The sequence below is a fragment of the Macaca thibetana genome, chromosome 17 (genome assembly GCF_024542745.1).
Source record: "Macaca thibetana thibetana isolate TM-01 chromosome 17, ASM2454274v1, whole genome shotgun sequence".
Classification (NCBI taxonomy): domain Eukaryota; kingdom Metazoa; phylum Chordata; class Mammalia; order Primates; family Cercopithecidae; genus Macaca; species Macaca thibetana.
In genome coordinates, this window is record NC_065594.1 from 19388882 (window position 1) to 19415058 (window position 26177).

Genomic DNA, 26177 nt, shown 5'->3' on the forward strand with positions numbered 1-26177 from the left:
GACAGAGCAATACTCTACCTCAATAAATAAATAAATACCCATTGGCATCTTGAGTCCATTTACTGTGTAACATCCAACAAATTACTCAACTTCGTATCTCAGTTTCCTCATCTACAAACTGGGGATAGTGGGAATATCTACATTATATGTTTATAAGACTAAATAATACATAAAAGGCATTTATAGCAGTGCCTGCTACAGTAAGCACACAATAAATATCAGCTTCTTTTCTGTAGATAGTGTAACTTCACTGCTTTGAAAAACAGGTCTAATTCTACAGATTTTTTTCACATTCTTAAGAATTGCTAGGATGTGTATCAAGTGCAACCAAACCTCAATCTAGACATACAGTCAGCGAATGCCCTCTCAAAATGGATTGTGTACACTGTGTACTTCCCTCAACCAGTCTGTCTTCACTTATGCACTGTCAACTATACTCCAAAAAGGCCTCTCTCATGCCTGTCACCACATATAAATGTAAATTTCAGTTTCAGTGGAAATTTACATCTATACATCCAGACTATCAGATGGCAGATATAAGCTTGGCAAACTTACCCTTTGCAATCCTAACATGATCAGCTCAGTCCTGTCTCACTGTCTATCCCATAAAAGACCCTCAAAAGTTTAATTCCAGCCCTCTGCTCTTCCCTTTAACAACATAAATAGGCTGGGCAGGGTGGCTCATGCCTGTAAACCCAAGACTCTGGACGGCCAAGGCAGGTGGATTGCCGGAGCTCAGGAGATCGAAACCAACCTGGGCAACATGGCAAAACACCCTCTCTACCAAAAATACAAAAAAGTAGTCTGCCATGGTGGCGTGCACCTGTGTTCCAGCTACTTGGGAGGCTGAAGTGGGAGGACTGGCTTGAGCCTAGAAGGTGAAAGTCGCAGTGAGCCGAGACTATGCCACTACACTTCAACCTGGGTGAGACAGAGTGAGATCCTGTCTCAAAAATAAAAAATATAAATAATCTCAAGTTTGACTTCCTTGAATCCAAAATTCTCTAAAGGAGGAGAGTATGAAAACCACAAACAGCATTTTCATTTCAAAATTGTTAATGTTTCTATTAGAAGTGTTTGTTACTTCAAATGTAATACAGGACCGGGCGGGGTGGCTCATGCCTATAATCCTGGCATTTTGGGAGGCCGAGGCAGGTGGATCACTCGAGGTCAGGAATTTGAGACCAGCCTGACCAACATGGTGAAACTCTGTCTCTATTAAAAATAGAAAAATTAGCCAGGTGTGGTGGCAGGCACCTGTAACCCCAGCTACTCCGGATACTGAGGTGGGAGAATTGCTTGAACCCAGGAGGCGGAGAATGCAGTGAGCCAAGACCAATCCACTGTACTCCAGCCTGGGTGACAAAGTGAGACTCCATCTCAAAAAGAAAAAAACAAAAAGAAAAAGAGATACATACATACATACATACATACATACATACATAACTTACCCATATTTACACACTCCAAATACAACCCACTGCAAACTTTGGGTGTATTTCCTCCCAAGTGTAGCTATACAGTAGAGCCTAAGATACTTCACATAATTGAAATCAGTTGATATACAATTTTATATTCCACTTTCTCATGCTGCCAGGTTATTTCCCCATCCCATCAGAAGTTCTTTCAAAGCAGAAAAACAATATAAGTCTGCCAGAGCACCCTTATCAAACTTGCTACACAATTACTAGGAATGCCAGGAAAGATAGGTCTAAAGGTTTTGATTCTTTCTTTGGTTCTGATCTTATGTTTTTATGTAAAAATATTCTATATAATCCTAATGTCTATAAATCTAAAAAAAAAAAAAAATGAAAGCCCCAGAATCTCAGGTTTGCTAAGTTTTAAGTCCAAGTATTTTGGCTAGTGCTAAAATATGTAATACAGCATAATTACACAGCTCCTTCCTTTCAGCACCTCAACTTGTCGTACAAGTACTTCCCAGCAGTATCATTATCCCCATTTTACAGATGACGACGCTAGTACAGCAGTGATGTGACTTGTCTAAATATGAATTATCTGGTTACCAATGTAGAAACAGAACCAAAAACTCCTAATATTTACTGCAAAATTACAGACCTAGGTTAGGCTCATGAGGGCATTATAAAGAGCAAATGCTAGAGGGAATTCCGATAGTTCTGATGTGACCCCAACATGGGTTTTGAAATGCCGTAGTGATCTAAAGACATCCTCCCAGGGCATGCCGGTAAATACATCTAACCAGCACCTTTCATCCAGTGATCTCGAAGCAAGTTTTGCAGACACTAGCACTAGATGGCCCATTATCATGCTCCAAAATTACAGGTGGGGAAACTGAGACAAAAGGAAATTGAAACACACATCCCCAACAATCTGCGATTAGCACAGGACTAGACTCTTCCTCTCACCTCACCACACCCCAAGGGGAGCCAAATAGGCAAAGTTTCCATGTGGACTGACAAGGAAGAGTGAGGGCTTTACTGCCTCTAACAGAAAGGAAAAATTTACTGGGAGAGAAAAGTGGGGTGGGAGAATGAAAGGAGGACCGATTAGAAGCCAGAGATAAGAGTAAAAGCCAAATCTAACCAGAGCCGGAGAAAAAAATCACAACATAAGATCTGCACATGAGTCCAGTGAGATATACCAGGTCACACATACAATGATGGTTCAGGAACTTCTAAAGTGTTTTACAGGAGCTTGGTATTGGACATCCCACTTATACAATGCCCGGTCTGACTGGGTCAAACCTCTATACTCTCAACATATAAAATGTCTTTGGGATTATTCACCCAAACACAGAGAACGGCAGTATTCTCTCCCATCCTCATTCAAGCACAAAAACCAAACCACCCTGAGAATTTTAACTCCTTTTACTAACATTAAGAGACTTCTCCATCCAGTCCATGGTCTCATATTCTCTAAGCTAGAAGTTAAAATTAAGAACTTCAGAATGTGAAGGCAGCCAACACTACTCATCTCAAAGTTACTAATCTTAGCATTCTACACAGATGATGCAGGAAGGTTGCAGAATTTGGTAAACCAGACTACCGCTGGCGACAGAGTCGAGACAACACTGAAAACACAAAGGCATTTAGCTCAATGAGAATAGCCAGTGACATGCACATCTAGAACACTGAAATGGCTATGATTTCTTACCTCACACCTTGGTATTTCTGCATGAGTTTGTAGTTATCTCCTCCCAAAAGTCAAGTGTGAGTTAACAACATGTCACAGTAGGAAAAGGATTGGGTAGGTGCAGTTTCAGTAGAAATTTACATCTATACCTCCAGACTATCAGATGCCAGAAAACCTGTTTCCCTCCCTTTCCTTGCCCATTTTAAAGGTCCTATTTACCAGGACACAATGAAGGTAGTAAAACTACGGTAAGACAAACACATACTTACATATTTTCAGTTTAAACGGTGAAAATACACAGAGGTAACTTCTATTTAGCTCACTCCCCTAAGTCATCCTCCTTGTGGATTTCCTCTTTATGGGCCTTAAGGTGACTTGCATGCCCAGGCTCAAGTGTATCATCACCACCTGCAAATATTTCTAAATGGGATCAGTTCTATTAATAACAATGACTATTTCTAAAGGCAGTAATAAGTAAAATAGGGTTGTTGTAGCAAACTTAAAATTCACACCAGCAACCAGCAATGACTAAAAAAACTTTTCATCTAATTAAAGTTAGAGAAATTTATTCAAGTCAAATATTTTAAATGAGGTGGCTGAAAATGAGAAGGAAAGCAAAGAAGGGATGAAAAACTAGGGAAGGGGAGTAGGAGGTTATCAAAAAGTACTCATTTTTAACATCAGCCATTTAGATGTGCACCCTCAAAAGTCATGGCACTGGCCGGGTGCGGTGGCTCACACCTGTAATCCCAGCACTTTGGGAGGCCGAGGCGGGTGGATCACTTGAGGTCGGGAGTTTGAGACCAGCCTGACCAACATGGAGAAACCCCATTTCTACTGAAAATACAAAACTAGCCAGGCATGGTGGCACATGCCTGTAATCCCAACTACTCGGGAGGCTGAGGCAGGAGAATTATTGAACCCAGGGGGCGGAGGTTGTGATGAACTGAGATCACGCCACTGCACTCAAGCCCGGGCAATAAGAGCGAAACTCTGTATCAAAGAAAAAAAAAAGTCATGGCACTCTTCATTTAGTGAATAATTGAGAAAAGAACAGATAGACTCCCCACAATCTAAATTTTTAACTAGTCTATGATGGATATCAGCCTTAGATGGGAAATGAAAAAATTAATGAACAAAAAGCAAGCCTATTAATTGATTATTTGGGGGGTGTGAGGGAATTATGGTTTTCTTTTTTAAAGCAAAAGTTGACTGCTGTGACTTTTTTTTTTTTGAGACGGAGTCTCGCTCTGTCACCCAGGCTGGAGTGCTAACTTTTGTATTTTTAGTAGAGATGGGGTTTCACCATGTTGGCCAGGCTGGTCTCAAACTCCTAACCTTGTGATCCGCCCACCTCGGCCTCCCAAAGTGCTGAGATTACAAGCGCTGGTGCCATGAGCCGCGGCACCCGGCCAACTACTGTGACTTCTAAAAGGTGAATATTATAAAATTCCAGCTTCAGCAATTTCCCTCTGCTTCATCGAATTCTGGATATTTGAACTTCATAACAATTCATTTTTGTTTTGTTTTGAGACAGTCTCGCTCTGTCGCCAGGCTGGAGTGCCGTGGTGCAATCTCAGGTCACTGCAACCTCCACCTCCCGGGTTAATGCGATTCCCCTGCTTCAGTCTCCCAAGTAGCTGGGATTACAGACATGTGCCACCATGCCCAGCTAATTTTTTGTATTTTAGTAGAGACAGGTTTCACCATGTTGGCTAGTGTGGTCTCGATCTCCTGACCTCAAGTGATCCGCCTGTCTCAGCCTCCCAAAATGCTGGGATCACAGGCGTAAGCCACCGTGCCCGGCCTGAACTTTGTAACAATTCAAAAGGGATGTTGGGACCCAGGACACACTACCCCAAAATATGACTGTAGGAGAGCAGAATATGCCACCCAAAATATACTTCCTTGGCGTATTTTGAGCTGGTTATTCTGAGAAACTGCAGACACCGGAGTAGACAAGAAAAGCTGTCCTTTTGCAAAAGAAATTTGCATCCATAAAGGAAATCTACATTAGTAAAGTATCTGTACCAGGAATAGGGCTGCTCCAGACAACTTTTATTACCTGAGAGACTTTATCCCCAAGAGCAAGACAATTGTTATTCACCATATAATTCTTCCCCTCATCTTCCTATAACTTGTGTGGCCACCACTCCACCAAAAACCTCAAACCCTAATTATTTTCTGCAGCTCAGTATACAATATAAGCTTCAATCAAGGAACCTGCATTATATATTGTGGGACTCTTGTGCAAACATAAGTATAAATAAAATGACATTTTCTCCTGTAAGAGTCTACCTTGTGTCAATCTATTTATTTCTTCCCCTCCCCTGCCCTGAGATGGAATCTTGCTCTGTCACCTAGGCTGGAGTGCAATAGCTTGATCTCAGCTCACTGCAGCCTCCACCTCCTGGGTTCAAGCAAGTCTCATGCCTCAGCCTCCCAAACAGCTGGGATTACAGCCTCCCAAATAGCTGGGATTACAGCCGTGAACCACCACATCTTGGCTAGTTTTTGTATTTTTAGGGAAGATGGAGTTTCGCCATGTTGTTCAGGCTGCTCTCCAACTCCTGAGCTCAAGTGATCCACCTGCCTCGGCGTCCCAAAGTGCTAGGATCACAGGCATGAGCCACCTCGCCCAGCTATCTAGTGTCAATTTAAATCACGGCCCAGCCCAAAGAACTTAGAAGTGTGGGGGGAAGCCATTTTTCCCTAACATATAGCTTCTGGTGCCCAATGTGGAGCATCCTTCACTGGCTGGGACACCACTAGCTCCAGGACTGCTCCAGCTGCAGGATCCTGAGACCCTGACAAACACCAGCTGCAGCTAAAACTTTTTACCACATTGGGCTCCCACATCTCTGCCTGCAGAATCTGGTCAAAGCAAGAGTGGTAAGAGTCTCTTTTTCTTTTTGCCTTTATCTGTATAATCCCCATTAACTTATAGCTGAAGATGCTCTATAAGCTTCAATCATCTGACTCTTCTTCGAGTCACCAATGCATACGAAACTACAATTTTTTTTATCCTGTTAGTCTGCCTTATGTCAATTTAATTATTGGCTCAAAGAACCTAGAGTAGAGGAAAGCCATTTTGTGTTCCCCCACAGGGATAATTATTGATGGAGGTTCTGATTACATTCAGGAAACAGAAGCACACTCATAAACTTTTAGCTGGTAGCAGCAGAACACTCCCTTCCTCAGGTCAAAATACAAACTGGCTAAGAGTTCCTTTTTGTAGCTCTTCCCAACTGTTGATACTTTGTACTGACAATACTAGTAAAAGCATCACAAAAAGTTCTTTCCACCATGTATACTTAGATGCAAAACAGTTCAAAAACACTAAAATGTCAAACTAGTCAAAAAATAAATCCAAATAAAAAACGCAAAACCTAAATATGATTGTTAGCATTTCCTCATTATTGTGCACTATTTTCATAGGCTCAGGCTTCCATAAAAAGCATGTGCATTCAACTATACACAGCAGAAATAAAATCATTAATACTTTCTTAGTGCATTCCAATTTTACTTTTTTCCTGTCTTCCTCTGCTGAAGGAGCCAAAATGTGTATTTCCCCACACTACCACAGGAAACAAAACAAGGGAATTCCACCTAAATTGAAGTATGTCAAATTCCCAGGCATAGCCAAGCAGGATGTCAAAGGTCATACCCCATATCTGGCCAGCCCAAAATACTATTAATATATTTATAGCTAGTATGAATAACCATAAATCTAAAAGCTTTAGCCTGATGAAAGATAGAACAGGCATTAAAAATTAAGTTTTCTAAGCCTACATGGATATGCTGTCCTAGTAACATTCAGGTTCATTTGCACAATAAGTATGACCAAACGAGTCATTATGCTCTAATCAACAGCCTTTCATGTGATGTGCCTTGTGCAGGTCTGCGGAAAAGTGGCTAACTTGTTTCAGGCCAGAGTAACAAGACAGCAAACTGAGGGAGCAGGGATGTCCCCTGGAGAAGTGGGCTTTTGTGCAAAAAGCCCATCACAAACCTTAAGATTTAATATAAGTCAATGTCATTTTAAGTGAGTCTCAGCAAGCCACACAGAAACAAGCTTCATAGGGCACATGACTAAGTGGAAAGGGGGTGTCTTCATTTCAAATCCCAGGAGTGTATTCACACAGTTAAGGATCACAGACAATTCTGTCTTGAAAAGAATCAATCTGATGCATTACCCTAGAATCTTAAGTGTTTCAAGTTCTCATTTTATCTCTCTGACTTAATTACTTCTTCCTCCCAATACACTTTTTAAAATGAATTTTCTAAAACAAAAATGGGGGGGTGGAGAGTGTAAATGAGGCTTAATTGGAGGCCCCCAAGTTGTCAATCATGACAGAATTGATGATGACTTCCGTGGATGAAAGTGTTTTCCTTGTCCCTTCTTGCCGTAAACACAGGCGGAAGTCATGGTTAGTCTAAGAAACATAACCATCAACAGCTTGTCTTTGATTGAAATGTGTCCCTATTTTCATCACAAAGGAAATGATTAAGTAGGGTCCTCCTATATGTTCAGCATTTTATATGACCCAAGATCATCTACATCGTTAAATGAGATCGCAGAGCGTAATTATTTTAATTTTTTTCTTAGAAATATAATGTATAAGGCATACAATCAAATTAGGTAATAAATTCAGAAACTGACTGACTTCAAACATATACCCTTCAATTGTTTGTGAGGAAGCAGAATTCACAATAAATTATAGGCTCCATCTGTACTGATATATTCCCTTCAGTTTATTCCACATCCCTATATTCTCCACCTCTAGTTCAAAATAAAGCAATCACACCAAAGAATGCAATGGCACAAACTTTAACATTCAAACTGTTACAGGAAAGTGGTCCCAATCCAGACTCCAAGTGACAGTTCTTGGATCTCACGCAAGGAAGAATTCTGGACGAGTCCCTAGAGTAAAGTGAAAGCAAGTTTATTAGGAAAGTAAAGTAATAAAAGAATGGCTACTCCATAGACAAAGCAGCCCCGAGGGCTGCTGGTTGCCCGTTTTTATGGCTATTTCTCGATGATACGCTAAACGAGGGTTGGATTATTCATGCCTCCCCTTTTTAGACCATATAGGGTAACTTCCTGACTGCCACAGCACTTGTAAACTGTCATGAGGCTTGTGGGAGCGTGGCAGTGAGGACAACCAGAGGTCACTCTCGTGGCCATCTTTGTTTTGGTGGATTTTAGCTGGCTTCTTTACTGCAACCTGTTTTATCAGCAAGGTCTTTATGACCTGTATCTTGCGCTGACCAACTAACTATCTCATTCGGTGAGTTAGAATGCCTTAACCGTCTGGGAATGCAGCCCAGTAGGTCTCAGCCTCATTTTACCCAGCTCCTATTCAAAATGGAGTTTCTCTGGTTCACATGCTTCTTGACAAAACTACTTTTTAAGAGGTTTGAATCTCAATTAAGCTAAACATATTAAGAATGTTTATTTCTGAGTTAGGCACCACACGAAGAACTATAGGCTAAAAAGAGATCACAAAGAAGGGCAGTGACACCCTGAGGGTCTACTCCTCAAGCACAGGGACAGGTCGATTCCAAACCAAACACTCAAGAGCAGGCAGGTAATTCTTGAAGCCTGTGACAATCATGCTTTTTAAATTGTTATTTTAATAATCTGGATTCTGCTTTTGTTTAGCTTTGGTGGTGGTGGTTGTTTTTGAGATGGAGTCTCACTCTGTCGCCCAGGCTGGAGTGCAGCAGCGCAATCTTGGCTCACTGCAACCTCCGCCTCCTGTATTCAAGCAACTGTCCTGCCTTAGCCTCCGAGCAGCTGGGACTACAGGCGCCCACCACCACGTCCAGTTAATTTTTGTATTTTTAGTAGAGACTGGGTTTCACCACGTTGGCCAGGCTGGTCTCAAACTCCTGACCTCAAGTGATCTGCCGACCTCGGCCTCCCAAAGTGCTGGGATTACAGGTGTGCGCCACTGCGCCTTGCCTAGTTTTGCTTTTTTTTTTTTTTTTTTTTTAGAAGATACATGGTCCCGGTGTGTTGCCCAGCCTGGCCTTTGGGCTCAAGGGATCCTCTGGTCTCAGCCTTGCAAATAGGCAAGACTACAGGCACACACTACTCTCTCTGCCTGGACGGATTCTGCTTTTTTTTAAATATAAAAAGTACATTCTAGGTATAGTTCAGAACACTGAAAGTATCAAAATGGCATTTCAAGAAATACAAAGCACCTTAAAGAAATATCCACAATTGGCCGGGCGCGGTGGCTCAAGCCTGTAATCCCAGCACTTTGGGAGGCCGAGACGGGCGGATCACGAGGTCAGGAGATCGAGACCATCCTGGCTAACACCGTGAAACCCCGTCTCTACTAAAAAATACAAAAAACTAGCCGGGCGAGGTGGCGGGCGCCTCTAGTCCCAGCTACTCGGGAGACTGAGGCAGGAGAATGGCGTAAACCTGGGAGGCGGAGCTTGCAGTGAGCTGAGATCCGGCCACTGCACTCCAGCCCGGGCGACAGAGCGAGACTCCGTCTCAAAAAAAAAAAAAAAAAAAAAAAAAAAAAAGAAATATCCACAATTACTGGAATGTGATTCCCTAGGAGAACCACTACAGGGCACAGAGGTCACAGCAAGGAAAGTATCCACTCCAAAACCAGAAAGGAGGATGTCAGTAACATCAAAACATGCCTAATTACAGGAATCTTTAACCCTGATAAATTTCCTTCGCATGAATTTTTTTTAATTATACCAAATACTTCGAGAGAAAAAAAAGTAAAACATTCTGATAACCTCTAAAATGTAGTCATCAACTGCTAAATGTTTAAAAAGTGTTTTATCATCAGAAAGCCTTCATATTAATACAAATACATGACATATAAATATACATTTACTTATAATATAAACATAATTTATTATAAGTAAATCCAGGTCCTACAAAATTCATTCTATCTCACAAATTTCACAAGTTCAACAAACTGCTCCAGGCACACCGGTAACAGAAGAGACTGGGAGTATGGGAATCTTTCAAATTCAGCGTATGTAAATGTCATAATGGGCCACTGAAGAGAAAATTAAATCCTAAAAGGTTGAAGGGGAGAGACCAATTCAGTCATACAGATTACAGAACTCTCAGGGTAGGATGATCCACAGGAAGCTTTCCCATTCATCACATGTAAATTTCATGATGGCCTACATACCTACCCATCCAGAGAGAAAAGTTTCCAATGCAACCAGCTTGGTGCCAAGTACACAAACAACCCCAGTTGATATTTACAAGTTTTGCAAGTTCCCCTCTCCTCCCTCCTCCCTCCCCGTTTAGGAGGTAGCCCTGCAGAGAGAGAGTTCTGCTGCAAACAGACCAGGTAATTGTAACTCAAGAGAGTCCACTTTCTCCTATATTCAAATCACAGTACAGTATGATGGCAAGGCTGAAAGCTACTGGTGTGACAAACTGGCGATTCTTTTTTTTTTTTTTTTTTTTTGAGATGGAGTCTCTCTCTGTCACTCAGGCTGGAGTGCAGCAGCACAATCTTGGCTCACTGCCTCTGGCTCCTGAGGGCCCGCCAACATGCCTGGCTAATTTTTGTTATTTTTAGTAAAGACAAGGTTTCACCATGTGGTGCAGGCTGGTCTCAAACTCCTGACCTCAGGTTATCCACCTGCCTAGGCCTCCCAAAGTACTGGGATTACAGGCATGAGCCACCGTGCCAGCCCAAACTGCTGATTCTGCAAATTAAACCTCACAGCTCATTAAGGCACATCATCTGTGATACAAAATTATGGTGACCAAACATACTTATGTTGATGTTACTTATGCAACCTTATGCTGAAGGTTAGAAGAGAAAAAAACTTTCTCATGTCAAAATAGAATAAAATCCACATTGTGACTATTACTACCTCAAGAATCTGCCAAAATAAGAGCTTCTAGCTAAACCATATGCAAACCATTTCCTTTGACCTTGCTTCCAAGCAACCAAAATGTCTCAAGTATTTGAAGTTTACTTGTATGGACCACTCCCAAATATTTATGTGGTTATTTTGTTTTCAAGCTTTGAAGGACACAATATTTACACAAGCCTGGGAATTAGGTGATTCAATTATAATTTATCTCTCCAAACTTAATTTGAATCTAAATGCTTCCCCCCGCCCCCAAGACATAGTATTGCTCTGTCACCCAGGCTAGAATGCAGTGGCACAATCTCAGCTCACTGCAACCTCCACCTCCTGGGTTCAAGCCATTCTCCTGCCTCAGCCTCCTGACTAGCTGGGATTACAGGCATGCGCCACCACGCCTCGCTAATTTTTGTGGGTTTAGTAGAAGTAGGGTTTCACCATGTTGCCAGGCTAGCCTCGAACTCCTGACCTCATGATCCACCTGCTTCACCTGCTTCAGCCTCCCAAAGTGCTAGGATTACAGGCATGAGCCACCATGCTGAACCTCTAAATGCATTTCTTTTCAGATACAGAAGGCAGGATGCCTTTTCACTCTCACCCTTGCCACTGCTGCAAAAATGAAGACCCTCTCATTCTGTGCTGGGAATTCCTCACTCAAAAGGGGGTTTTTCCCTTAGCCACTCGCATGGCAGGCTTCTGCGCCTGGTACCCGCAGAGGAAATGCACTAATTTTTTAATTAAAAAAGGAAAACCAATATGAAAGGAGAGGGCTGAAACACTGAAGAGACAAAGCCCAGTGCCTCCAGACCTCAGCTAACTCTTCAGAATACCAAACCACTGAAGAAATCTTTATCTTCCCACATAATCCAAACTGGTTTCCCTCTTCCTCCTTTCCTTATTATGCCCAAATAAGACTTAGAAGATTAATCATGCACATTGGCTTTTTTACTGCAGTTACAAAATGCAACCACTGAGCTTCCCTCCCTTTCCTGATGCCAGATTCACTTAGCTACTTTAAGATTTGTAAGTACTTTGTAAGTACTCAGCAGTACTTGCAAAGGCAGTACTCTAACACCTTCAAGATGGGGAAACCATGGTTGTAAACAGAAACATGTATTTTCCACTCAACTTGGATGCTTTATCATATCTCTAACATGGTAAGAGCAGAGATTCACAAAACCATGACCTATATTTTCCAGATTGTTAGAACAGCAATTGAGAAAAACTGTTTATCCAAGAAATATCTTTAATCAAACAAAAAAGAACAAAAGGATACAAGGGAAGGCCTCTCTTCCACCCTCTTTCTCATCACAGGTTCGCTTTAATCAGATACGATGGGTAGGGGCTCCAGGGCTCTTAAGCTCATGGGGTATATCATTAGGACCAGCCCTGTAACTCAACTGCACAAAGAATGAATGACATTGTTATTAAGACAAACATCATCTAGGGAGAAAAATACATCAAGGCAGAAAAAAGATTTTTTTAGGTCTTGAAGATCTGTATACAGATGCTGGAACCAAGTCACACTGAAAAAGTTGACAGCCTGGAAAGTTTTCTATGTGGTTGGCCAGAGATGTATAAAGGATACAGTGGGGCTTGTTGGAAGTAACAGCACTTCCCAGATGAGGGGTGCTGCAGTGTAGACCAAGGGGCCACAACACTTTAGAGGTGGTACTGGGCTCTGAGAAGGCAGAGGTCTCTAAGAATTAAAGAACTCCTATGACTTAAGGTCAGCCGAGATAGGCTATCTTGAAAGAAATGATCTACCTCCCTTCCCTGAGGGAGATAAGACCCTACTACATTTCTTCCCTTCAAAATTAGAACCAAGATGAGAAAGGAGTTGAAGGATGAATATGTTTTACATAATATCTTTACTTACAGAAATTAAAAGACCAAAGATGAGCTGTAATTCTGAACTTCACTGGATCTACAAACATCAATAGTGGTCAGCAGGGCACGGGGGCTCATGCCAGTAATCCTAGCACTTTGGGAGGCTGAGATGGGCGGATCACTTGAGGTCAGGAGTTTGAGACCAGTCTGGCCAACATGGTGAAACTTCATCTCTACTAAAAATACAAAAATTAGCCAGACCTGGTGGTCTCTACTATTACAGGTGTGCCTGTAATCCCAGCTATTTGCGAGGCTGAGGCAGGAGAATCGCTTGAACCTGGGAGGCAGAGGTTGCAGTGAGCCAAGATCAGGCCACTGCACTCCAGCCTGGGTGACAGAGTGAGACCCCACCTCAAAAAAAAAAATTAGACTGGCCAATTCCATATTGTTTCCTGGTTGGTTTTGACTAGTTTTGCCCGGCATCATTAACAATCATACAAGCATGAGATCCTGGTGCGCTTTGAAAGCTATTTTCTCCATGTGGAAGGTAACTTAGACACGTAATAAAACTTCATGGTAGTGGGCTTTCTCATTTACTTTTATTTCACTGTCCCCCCGACCCTCATCAGCAGTGTACCTTTTAAATAAAATGTCTGTTTCTATAGGGATAAACATATTAGTAAAATAATTTTCTACATTTCTTTTTTTTTTTTTTTTTTTTTTAGGCAGAGTCTTGCTGTCACCCAGGCCCTGGCTGGAGTGTCGTGGCACAATCTCAGCTCACTACAGCTTCCACCTCACAGGTTTGAGGGACTCTTGTGCCTCAGCCTCCCAAGCAGCAGGGACCACAGACATGCACCACCACTGACTAATTTTTTGTATTTTTAGTAGAGACAGGATTGCACCATATTGGCCAGGCCAACTCCTGGCTTCCAGTGATCCACCCACCTCAACCTCCCAAAGTGCTGGGATTACAGGTGTGAGCCACCATGCCGAGACAGCTTTCCTAAACACTTGTCATTTCTAAATGGCCGATGAGTGTTATTTAATCTGCATCTGTGCCTTCTGATGTGCCACAATGCCGTTTTTACTGCATAAACCTTTTGGTTCAACATGAGCTAGTCAGACTCACTCCAAGTACACTTAACACTGAATATATTCAGTCCTACTGGACTGCATGGTGTCAATTTTGGGTTTGGCCTATCCCAATTTAACCTCCTCTGGATCTACTGAAATACCCCATTATAATCTTCATTCTTGCATTTGGGTTAGTGAGAAGATAAATATTACAATGAGAAAGCTATCAAGGATATCTAATATTTAGCTAATGTAATATTAGAACTGACATTTACATTTTGAAATATCTTTTCAAGCCAATATAACCTTCTCTCACAATTGCCTTAAATATATTTTGAAATTGCTAACTTCAATTCAGAATTTCTCATTTTTCAAAAAAGCAAGACTTACATTTAACAGTAATCTTTATTTGAATCACTCTGCTACCAGGACACTGGGCCTCACTGAAGTTAATTTTAAAGAAAAGATCAAGCAAAAAGCTAAATACATTATAAATGCCAACTATTCACATTAAGTCAATTACATAATCTGTTCTACATATTGCCAAATTCCGTATGTCAGTTTCAAAATCAACTGCAGTATACTGGCTTTAAACTGCATTCCACAGGACTCCATATTTACACAAGTGTGTTCCCAAGAAGTTGCATTTTAAAATTTTTTTAATGTAATCATATTTTCATAATTTCTTATTTGGCAAAAACAAAGATATCATTTGATAAATTTGGTCTGTAACACAGCGTTATTTTCATAACATGTCCTTCCTACCTATACTTCTCAAACTTTGTGTGTATTTCATATGCCTATCACTCAAGAATTTTTTTTTTTTTTTTTTTTTTTTGAGACGGAGTCTGGTTCTATCGCCCAAGGTAGAGTGCAGTGGCACCATCTCAGCTCACTGCAAGCTCCGCCTCCTGGGTTCACGCCATTATCCTGCCTGGGTCGCCCGAGTAGCTAGGACTACAGGCGCCCGCCACCAGGCCCGGCTAGTATTTTTTGTATTTTTAGTACAGACAGGGTTTTACCGTGTTAGCCAGGATGGTCTCGATCTCCCGACCTCGCACTCAGAGAAATCGATACTTTCCGAATTTTCAGGCCTTTATGAATACCAGTCCACCATCCCAAAAATGTATCTTGAAAATAAGATGAACTAATGGACAGAAAGATGTGCATTTACACAGATATATGATCAAGCAAGCATAATGAAATGTTATTAGTAGAAAAGGTAGCAGAAATTCTTCCAACTTTGCTGAATGCTTGAAAATTTTCATAGCAAAATCATAAGGGAACAATCTCCCATCTCCCCCGCTTTTTTTTTTTTTTTGAGATGGGAGTCTCACCCTGTTGCCCAGGCTGGACTACAGTGGTGGGATCTCGGCTAACCGCAACTTCAGCCCTCCCCAACCCCCTGCCCCAAGTTCAAGCAATTCTCCTGCCTCAGCCTCCCAAGTAGCTGGGACTACAGATGCACGCCACCACACTCACTTAATTTTTTCTATTTTTAGCAGAGATGGGGTTTTGCCATGTTGGCCAGGCTGGTTTCTAACTCCTGACCTCAAATGATCTGCCCACCTTGGCCTCCCAAAGTGCTGGGATTACAGGCGTGACTCCCTATGCCCGGCCCAATCTCCCATTTTCAATGCCTGCTTCAATGGCCAATACAGAACTTCATTTTTCTCTAAGACACTTAACTCTTCCCACTGCATATCATAGTTATTTACACGTTGCATCTAGTCTTCCTACTGGATCTATGTTTTGAGTCATCGCTACCACTCAAAAGTACCTAGCACATCTTGTACACAGTAATCATTCAACAAATAAATGGAAAAAAAGTACTTTGACAATCTGTTGAAAATAAAATAACTGTTCTTTAGTTATATTACTTCTTAAATTATTCTCACATGATACAGACTGATATTCTGAACACACAAGAAGCTGAAATATAAAAGACCCATGTTTCAAGAAAGAATTTTTTTCCTAACAACATATTTACAATATAACTGAGAAGCCAAGACATACAGACATTAAAGTTAAATTATATATAATACACAGCAGCATGAATTAAAAGATAACCAAATATTCACTAAGAGGACAAAAATTCCTCTGGGTAGGAGCCAAGATTGCAAGTTGGTGAACTGACTTGAGCCTTGCAGACTGAGCAAGATCTGCAGAATTTTGGGGCACAAGACGATCTAAGCTCTGGGGACAGGAGAGTCTAGGCCTGAAATACTAAAAGCTAAACTAGGAGAATGGTTAGGGGGTGGGAACTGAAAGTCTCAACAGACCCTGAGAAAGAAGAGTTAACAGACTTGGGAACACTAAACACCAATAGAGTGCTCAGGAGGACATCAAGGTTTGAAAACTACGGAGACCTAACTAGACGATTAACCCAACTGGGGACCTTGAAATGAGCCATCTGAGGGCAGGGGGAAATACAGTATGTTCAGTTTTAGATATACTGGATTTGAGATAAAAGTGGGACATCCAGAGCCTTTAGGTAACTAGATACACAAGGCAACAGAGAGTAAGTTATCTAAGAAAATAACAGAGAAAAAGTCCACAACTAGTCCTGAGGTACACTTATGAATGAGCGTAGGAGAAGGGAAAATAAGTGAACCCACTGGAGAAGCCAAATGGCAGGAGGACCACTGTAATGGAATCCAAGATAAGAAATGATTTCTGAAAGCAAAGTTAAGAAAAGGAAGACTTGGACGGGCACGGTGGCTCACGCCTGTAATTCCAGCACTTTGGGAGGCCGAGGCAGGTGGATCACGAGGTCAGGAGAGCGAGACCATCCTGGCTAACACGGTGAAACCCCATCTCTACTAAAAATACAAAAAAAATTAGCTGGGCGTGGTGGCGGGCACCTGTAGTCCCAGCTACTCGGGAGACTGAGGCAGAAGAATAGCATGAACCCAGGAGGTGGAGCTTGCAGTGAGCCAAGATTACGCTACTGCACTCCAGCCTGGGCAACTGAGCAACACTCCATCTCAAAAAAAAAGAAAAGAAAAAAAAGAAAAAGAAAAGGAAGACTCAGGCTTGGCACGGTGGCTCACGCCTGTAATCCCAGCACTTTAGGCAGGCAGATCACGAGGTTAGGAGTTCGAGACCAGCCTGATCAACATGGTGAAACCCTGTCTCTACTAAAAATACAAAATTATCTGGGTGTGGTGGCGCTAATCCCAGCTACTCGGGAGGCTGAGGCAGGAGAATCACTTGAACCCAGGAGGCAGATGTTGCAGTGGGCCCAGATCACACCACTGCACTCCAGGCCTGGATGACAGAGCAAGACTCTGTCTCAAAAAAAAAAAAAAAAAAAAAAAAAGAAGAAGAAGAAAAGAAAAGGAAGACTTAGACACACATGCCCCCAACTCCCATAAATACTGCAGCTTCACGGATCATCAGAACAAAAACCAGAATTGGGGGCTACATAGGCTAATTCCCTAAACAGCTCTCCCTTGATTTTTTTTTTTCCTGTAATCAATATGGCTTGAAATAAAGGTCACATTTTGAATTTATGCCCTTTTTAAAGTAGTAAGTGAAGGTAAAATTCACTAAATTATATGATAAGGAGCTGCAGATATATCTTTTCAGTTGTATTTGGCTTAATATCAAAACTAACTTGCTTTTTTGTTTTCCTTTTTAGCTTTTATCAAAACTATACAAAAATGGATGAAAGAAAAAAAAAGTAGCCCAAATTCCTGCCAAGTGGCAAGAAAAAGTCAACCCAAGATTCAACTATTGGCGGTACTTAACCTACAAGTTGATAAACCACAGGGAGAAGACTGAGTGGAGTAAACTGGGATGCTAATAAATAAAGCAAGTTTTTTAAAAGGCTGAACCATATAAAATAGTCAACATACAAAAATGTATTTTTCATGTTTCATATGTTCCTTACAAGACTACAAATAAAAAGCAGTAATACCTACAAAGAATTTCTGTGCCACTGACTTAATTTTTGTTCATCCTCATTAGCAACTGGCAAAGAGGAAGATGTCTTCCACAATTTACACTTTAAGTATTTGTACACAGCATATCCCTTAGGCACCAAAATACCTACTTTTTCGAGTACATGTGGTCTTCTGTTTCACAGCTGAGGACCACCACCAGAGGCAACAGAATTCTGTATGCACCAAGAAAAGGTGGTTGGTTATATGACCCCAGGGAGATCCTGGGGGGTTGGGCAAGTCTCTGCAAGTTGTTGCCACAAAGGCAAAGGCAAATCTTGAACTGCAGGGAAGCAGACCAACTCCCACACAATTGAAAATTCTGCCTTCCCCAATCACTATGTGGTATTTACACTGCCTTTCCAAGAGGATCCCCAGAAAGTCCCAAAGCTACAGCACATATAGGACAAAAGAATGGCTGGGTAAATTCCCATGATGCCAGGGAACTGGGTAGTTTCCAAGGGCAGAGTGTTCCAGAAAAATGCAAATTATTCATGCTTCCCCAAAGAAATTCCAGCCAAATACAGTTGCTATCTTAGAAAGTCTAATACAAAATTGCAGTTTAGATGCTTGGATGAAGGGGTTAGAAGCACAAGGACAGGCAACATGTTCAGAGTCTACAAGGGATTCTAACTTGCCACTGAATATTTTTCCCCTTCATCCCCATTTCATATCACCTCTGAGAAGATTCCCTGTGTGTGCGGAGCATGAAATCTATGTGTCTGCTGCCCATGTGACACCTTTTCAGCGATTTTGGGGTCTTGAAGACCTTTACCTTTTTTTAAGTTTACATAAGAATTAAAATGCCTTATTTTCAGTATTTCAGTGTTTGTCACTTAAAAAAAAAAAAAAAAAAAAAAAAAAAAAAAAAACTAGGCCATAAGCATTGGCTCATGCCTGTAATCCCAACTACTCAGGAGGCTGAGGTGGGAAGATCACTTGAGCCAGGGGCAGGCAGAGGTTGCAGTGAGCTGAGATCAAGCCACTGTATTCCAGCCTGAGCAAAAGAGTGAGACCCTATCTCAGAAAAACAACAACAACAACAAAAACTTAGTATCATTCAAAAAGAGGCCACTCTTCTCGCCATCCCCTAAACCACGGACTTGCCACAAAACCATGGTAAAAAGTAAAGTTCTTCGGAGTATGAAACAAAGTATTCCAATTTGGCATCTATTCTGGAATTTCTGAACAAAATCTTTTAGCTGTCAGACATATTCAGGTAACTTTCAGCCTTTAATATGATGCTACATTTAGCTGTATAATCCCCCCATCCATTTTAAATTATTTCCTCATTCTTGCTTCCCCAGGTACATATACAGGATTATCAAGGCTTCCTTTAAGGTAATTTCAGTAACAATCCAGAAGTAGGAAAGATGCCTCAGATCCTCTAACCACTCGGTCTCACCAGGATTCTCTAAGTCAAATGTGACCATGCAACAGAAAAGCAGCCATCCTTCTAACAGGATCTCTGTGGCTGGTTCAATGACTCACCTACAGATTATACCCAAATTACAGAATAAATATTTATTTCAAAATATAAGCAAATCCACTGTCAGTTCATAGGCCAAATAAGAAACATCACTCCCAATTATTTATCTTAAGAATAAAAAGCTTTGGGGCCAGGCATGGTGGCCTATAATCCCAGCACCTCAGGAGGCCAAAGCGGGCAGATCACAAGGCCAGGAGTTCGAGGCCAGTCAAGCCAATATGATGAAACCCCTCTCTACTAAAAACACAAAAATTATCCAGGCGTGGTGGTGCGTGCCAGCAGTCCCAGCTATTTGGAAGGCTGAGGCAGAAGAATTGCTTGAACCTGGGAGGCGGAGGTTTCAGTGAGCCGAGATTGCGCCAGTGTACTCCAGCCTGGGCGACAGAGCGAGACTCCATCTCAAAAAAATAAATAAATAAAATAAATATTTATCTTTAATTAAAATCAAAGAGGATGCCTCTAATAAAACAATCTAAAAATTTATGTAAGAAGAGTTAAGTGGTATAGTCATTCTTTTAATCTAAACTGTTCTAAATAATATCAAAACAGAAGAGTCAACTCAAAACTGCCATTTATTAAAAAAAATCGGAGTTCACAATACCACTTCCCAAGCTTTAGAAGGCTTTCTATGTGAGAAAACAGGTCATGGAAATGAAGTTTCACTATTTATAAATACTGCACTAGATTTAGAAGATCCCGGGTTTTCCAAAAGTCTTAGGTTCCACTTTGTGTGTGACCTTATAGCAATTCTAGGCAATATTAAAACAAGTGTAAGACATTTAACATACCATCCCCACAAACACGAAATGCATATCCTTCAAATATAACCAGCACTTAACTATCTAAAGAATGACATTAAAAGTTTTTGAATTCACTAACAGTTTTCCAACTGGTTTGTCCTATGCAAATGACTCAAACTTTCAGGCAGGCCCCAGGAAGCAGCACACAAGAAACTATTTAATTAAAGATTCAGCCTAATTCCCAGTAGTAAATCACAGGAAATATTTTGTTCCAAAGCAACGTCTCCTCAGTCCTAAAACAGTTAAGTTTTGGTTGATTTGCATTTAAAAACTGGATTTAAGTAAAAAGTCATAGTAAAATTTCTCTTTTATGACTCTTAGAACAGGAGTCTTTCAGATCTGAGAGTGAAACTTGGTTTTAACAAGTAACTCGTTTTTATGAAACTCTAACCAGAAGACTAGTTATGAGTTACAACAGCTCAGGTTGTTTCTTTTCTTCTTAAAATACCCTTTTACTCAAACTGAAAATGTACTTGCTGTAATCCGACTTAAACCAACTGACATTACACCTGAAACATTTACTCATTTGAGAAAAGCAGCCTACTCCAAAGCAAAGCCCCATTAGGCTCCCACTGGGAGCTGCCCAAGGGCCTCCAATTCCAGACAGATAATTTAACAGGTCTCCTAGCTCTGGCAAAGAAATTTAAAAAAAAAAAAAAAAAAAAAAAAAAAAAAAAAACTAAATTATTCTTGCATTTTTCAAAGAATCAGAACAAGAACCTGATAAAATGGTTGTAAAGATGATTTAACATCAGAATCTATTTTTTAAAAACCTAAATCTTAAAAAGTGTAAGTCACATTCCTAGTTTAACACTCTGACAATGCCATTTGAGACGCAAAACTAAAAATAACCCAAAACACTGCCTTTATCTTTAAAGAAAGGCACTCCAGCAAGTTGAAGTAGGTTGTATCCATTTCCAAGGACTGAAGAATGGTGTAAGTACACACTGTACTTTGAATGCAAAAAAAGGGGGGGGAATATTTTTTTTTAAATGGCTAATACTCTGTAACAGTTGAAGTGGAATTGATAGATGAGCAAGTAAGTACTTAAATTCAAATGTTAAGTAAAACAAGATTTAGCAGACAATTTCGATTTTGTGACTTAATAGAATATATGCCGAGCTTAAAGGTAAGAAGGCACTTTACCTTTTTGAAACACTTGGTAAAATTGCATGCAATGCTTCGTAATGAAGCGATAAGTGATACCTTTACTCTAAAACACACTTTGGAAAAAATAAAATGAATCTTGAACTCCTTTCCTTCTCCAGGAACTTCAATATGGTGTGAGTAACTTAACCTCTTTGACACGCATTAACCACAGGGATGACACTGTATGTAAAATAACCTTGGTGTTAACAACTGCGCAGCTAAGACCAATCTTTTATTATGCTGTGGAGTCAATATGAGAGGCGAGGAAAGGTTTGTTTAAAAAGATGTTTAGCTCGGCCGGGCGCAGGGGCTCACGCCTGTAATCCCAGCACTTTGGGAGGCCGAGGCGGGCGGATCACGAGGTCAGGAGATCCAGAACATCCTGGCCAACACGGTGAAACTCCGTCTCTACTAAAAACACCAAAATTAGCTGGGCGTGGTGGCTCTTGCCTGTAATCCCAGCTAGTCGGGAGGCTGAGGCAGGAGAATCGCTTCAACCAGAGAGTCGGAAGTTGCAATGAGCCGAGATCGCGCCACGGTACTCCAGCCTGGCGACAGAACGAGACTCCGTCTCAGAGCGGGGATGAAAAAAAAAAAAAAAAAGGTGTTTAGCTCAACTAGACAGCCTTTACAGCAATTCCGCCACCGGTGACAGTGAGAAACTGTCAGCTTGGGGAGGCCGCGCGGCGACTGGACCCCGCCCCCGGGAAGCCTCCCCGGGGCCGAGGCCACCCCCCCGCCCCGGGCCTTCTCCTCGGAGTCGGGAAATGCCTGCCCCCACGCTAAGTCTCTACTGGCCACTCTCTATAAGGCAAAAATGGCAAAAATCCTCCTTTGAGGCATCGCTCCCTCGACGCCCATCGCCACTCCGACTCCCTCAAAAAATTGGTCGCAAAGCCCCCCGCCTGGTCCCTCATCTGGACCTCCATTCTCAAGAACAGGGTGGCAAGGCAGGAAAAGACGCACACTCCCCAGCCTCCGGCCCCCCAGGGCAGCCTCTGTGTTTCTCAGTAAAAGCCTCCTACCAGGGGCAAGACCAAGTTCGGGCGCTTCCCCTCGTGGAGAAACGCTGGCCCCACGGCTCCCGGCCCGGACGCGCGGGCCCTTTAAAGGCGCGGGCTTCCTGCGCCCGGGGCCCCTCCCACGCCATCGCCACCGCCCGCGCCCGCCCCCGCCGAGGGTCACACTTGAACTTTAGCTCGCCCAGCGCAGCCAGGCGCCGGCGCTCCGCAGGCGGTGGCCGCCCCTTCGCACGTGTCGGAGGCACCACCTCGGGCTCGGGACGCCCGGCCCCCGGCACTCGAGGCCACTCCAGAGAAAACCAAAACAAAGCAAAATGCGCACCGCCTCCAGAAACTGCCCGGCTGGCCCTGCACCGTCCACGGCCGGTCGCGCCCTGCCTGTCCCCTCCACCTGCAGCCCGGTCCCGGGACAGGGAGAGTCCGGGGCCCCTCGCCGCGCCCTCCCCCGCCGCGCCCAGCGGAAACAGCTCCGCAGCGCGGCCGGAGAGGACCTGCCCTCCCCCCGCGGAGGTCCGGGAGGGAAGGGGCAGTCGAAGCAGTCAGCGCGGGCCGGGGGAGTACCCCTCCCAGCGAACCCGTTTCTCCTTTCACTGGCAAACTTTTCGGCCGCTGATATCCACTTCTTGGCGCACTTTCTTTACTTAGTTCCTCGACGAGCCCCTTTTCGCGTCCCACGCGAACTCTTGACTGGCGCGCGCGCACACCTACTGCCGTCCCCGACCGGATCTGGGCGAGGTCACCGCGACCACCGCTTCTCGCCCGCCCTCCTGGGAACGCGCTGCCCTCCTGGCCCGCACCTTCAGGCCGAGCAAACCTGCACAGCTGCGCCCTCGCCTGACCCACCGCGCCCCCAAGGTCCGGCCGCGCGCCGAGACCGCTCACCTTCCAGCCCGCCGAGCTGTTGCTGTCACCCTTATCCTTGAAGTAGGGCACGCTCTTGACCATCCACTCGTAGATCTGCGACAGCGTCAGCCGCTTCTCCGCCGAGCTCTCGATGGCCTTGGTGATGAGGTCAGCGTAGGACAGGTTGCCCCACGCGTTGCGGCGGGACGAGCTGCTCTTGCGCGGCTGCCCCGCGAGAGGCCCAGCGGCGGCGGGGGGCACTGGCGGGTGCTGCGACAGCGGCCCGGGCGGCGGGGGCTGCGGCGGCGCTGGGTGCAGGCAGCCCGCCTCCGGGCCCTGGAAGTCCCCGCACAGTCCCCCGGTGGCGGCCGCGGCGGCCGCCGCCGCCACCGCCGCCGCCACGGAGCCGGGTGCTTGCGGAAAGTCCTCGCTCTCCTCCAGCAAGCTCAGGTTGCTCATGAAGTCGGCGCTGACAGCGGCAGCCGAGGCCGAGGGCAGGCCCGCCGCGGCGTCGGGGTTGGCAGCCGCGCCGCCCGACGGCGCCGGGCTGGAGGTGGCCGAGTTGGACTGGCTAAACTCCGGCCTGGGCAGCGGCCAGGTGCACGAGCGCGGCCGGGGCAGCGGCTCGAAGTCCGGGTCGATCTCCACCACCTGAGGCGCTTCGGCCATGGTGACCCCCGCCCCTCCCCCAGCCGCGGGAGAGCCAAGAAGGGGAGAACGCAGCACCGGGGCCGGAGGGGGAGGGGGCGCGAAGAGACGGTCCGAGATTTGGGGGAACGAAGCCGGTGCGGCGAGCGGACGGAAACTGGGAGGAAAGCGCGGCGGAGTGCAAGCGCGAGCCCAGAACTTAACTTCGCCGGGCCATCCACATCGAGGCTCCTCAGGGTCCGCCGCACGGACTGGACGGCTGGCCAGAGCCGCCGGGCCGGGGCAGAGCCTGCGCCGCGCTCCAGCTGACAGGGCCGCGGACGGAAGGACAGACGGATGCCGCGGGCCGCTCGCTCTCCCCGGCTGCGCGCCCGCTGCGCTGCTGCCTGTTGAATGTGGCGGCGGCAGCAGCGGCTGCTGCGACTACTAGGCCGCCCGACTTACGGGATCTGCCGCCGCCCCCCGCCCGCGCCGGCGCGCGCGCCGGCCCGCCCCTGACCGACAGCCCGCGCGGCCAATGGGCATGCGGCACCGCCGCCCGGGCAGCCAGTGGGCGCCGGGCTGGGCGGGGCCCGGTTTTCCACGGGGAGGCGGCGGTGGGCTGGTGGGGGGTAGTAGGGTGTTTTTCTCTTTCACACACTCATCTCCTTTTTTTTTTTTTTTGGATCTCTATTATTTTCTGGTAATTCTCGAGTGTTTCTGTGATTCTCTCGCCTTCTCAGTGTTTTGATTGCTAGGAAGCAAAGCAGCGTGGAGGCGGCGGCGACACTTTGTTTACTACGGAGGAGCAGAGCCGAGTACTCTGGAAGCCCGGGTGGGAGGAGGCGCTCGCTGCGCCTTGACCTCTGCTGCGGGCCCAGCCCGGCGGGCGGACAGGGCAGGGGGCCGGGGACCCCGGGCGCGGGGTGGGTGGGTGGAGGCGGCCGTGCGGAATTCTACTCAATCGTTCCCTCCTGGCTCCACCCACGATGTCTTTGCTAAACGACGTGGGGAATCGGTGGATTTTGTTTTGGTTTAGTGTTTTCTTTCGCTGCGATCTGTCAAGTCCTCCGGCCCGCTCACGGGCGGCACACGACCACCGCCCCTGGCGCCGCGGCTCCTGCAGTCGAGTCCGCGCTGAGAGACCCTTCTCCGCGCCCGGTGCCCACCTGTCCGCACCCCCAGGCTCAACCTGTGCCATTCGGTCTAGCCAGAGGCGCGTCACCCAGCCGGGCAGCCCCCAACCGGATTCACTGTATTCTTGATCTTTTTTAAAAGGCTAGAAATGAGGAACAGGGGCCCCGGCGCGAGGAGGAGATTCTCCCGCCTCCCCGCACACACGGATCCAAAGGCACCCGCGACCGCATGCCCTCCGTGGGAACCTCTTCCCCTGGGCGGGAATCTCCCGCTTCGTCCTCTGAGTCCAGGGCCGGCAGCGAAGGGCTCAGGAGCGCAGTTAGCGAGAACCAGGTCACTTTATTACTTACCCCTAATTAAATTTAACTGTTTGTTATTTCTTTTTTATTTACAACGGAAGTGATCGGGTGTTAAGTTAAAACGCAAGGGCGGGGGATAGGACCAAAGCCTTGGGGCGCAGCCTGCCCCATCCCCAAGTTCCTTGAGGCTACTTGCTGTGTGCGTCAATCAACCCCCCACCCACACCCCACCTTTCCTCGTCTGAGCTGCAGGTCCAGGACATCCTGTCGAGGATCAGTGGGGCCAAAGGTAGGAAGATAATGGCCCTTGTGTCTCAAGCAGAAGAAACAGTTTTCCAGTTTTGTTTTGTTATGCTTTTGCTTTTTTAGGAAGAATATGGAAGGCATTTCCTTTTAGAAAGATGGGAACACTTAGGATGGAAGATGGACAATAGGGTTTTAAATATCTTGTCCAAAAGGACAGCTTCCAACTCTTTTTTTTAATTCCCCTTTCTTTCTTACAAGTAATTCTGCAATGGAAAAAGTGGCATCTAGAGAAAATTAGTCTGTTGGACAAGAGGTTGTTGAAAAAATAGAAAAGAGGGGAAAAAGGGAAAAATGAGGCCTCTTACAAAAGTTAAAAAGATTTAGAGATCTGTTTCTTCATTTATATTCTAACTATCGTCTCTGTAGTCTGGGCTCCTGTTTCTTCATAATCCATTTATCACAATAGCTTCTTGCTGATACTGGGGATGGGTGGGGTGGGGAGCCTGAGCCGGATGGATTGGGGACGGGCGGAGGCTGGTTCCCACCCTCGTCTTGTGGTCTCTTCACGTTTACTAGCAAATTTGGACAATCTGGGCCTCCTCTGCCAGCCGCTAGGGGACCTCAGTAACCCAGATGATGAGCTCAAAGGCAGGCCCCAAAGTACAGCTGTTGCTTCCCCCATCCTTTCCAATTACACTCTGCAGAAGCAGCCCCTGATCCAGACAGCCGCA

The 26177-nt window shown here is 44.9% G+C and overlaps 1 protein-coding gene and 1 long non-coding RNA gene across 2 annotated transcripts in view; both read right to left on the bottom strand.

The window, feature by feature from the left end:
* Positions 1-24232, bottom strand: part of FOXO1 (forkhead box O1) — a 111411-nt gene extending 87179 nt beyond the window's left edge. Inside the window, exon 1 of the mRNA XM_050766125.1 lies at positions 23177-24232. Within this exon, the coding sequence (XP_050622082.1) occupies positions 23177-23806 (630 nt within the window). The 5' untranslated portion in view covers positions 23807-24232. The remainder of the gene's footprint in view (positions 1-23176) is intronic.
* Positions 10548-22370, bottom strand: LOC126940358 (uncharacterized). The gene is made up of 2 exons (XR_007720726.1): positions 21270-22370; positions 10548-19721 (listed from the first exon to the last, which is right to left on the bottom strand). It is a non-coding gene; the product is annotated as an uncharacterized LOC126940358 (long non-coding RNA).
* Positions 24233-26177: the final 1945 nt, after the last annotated feature.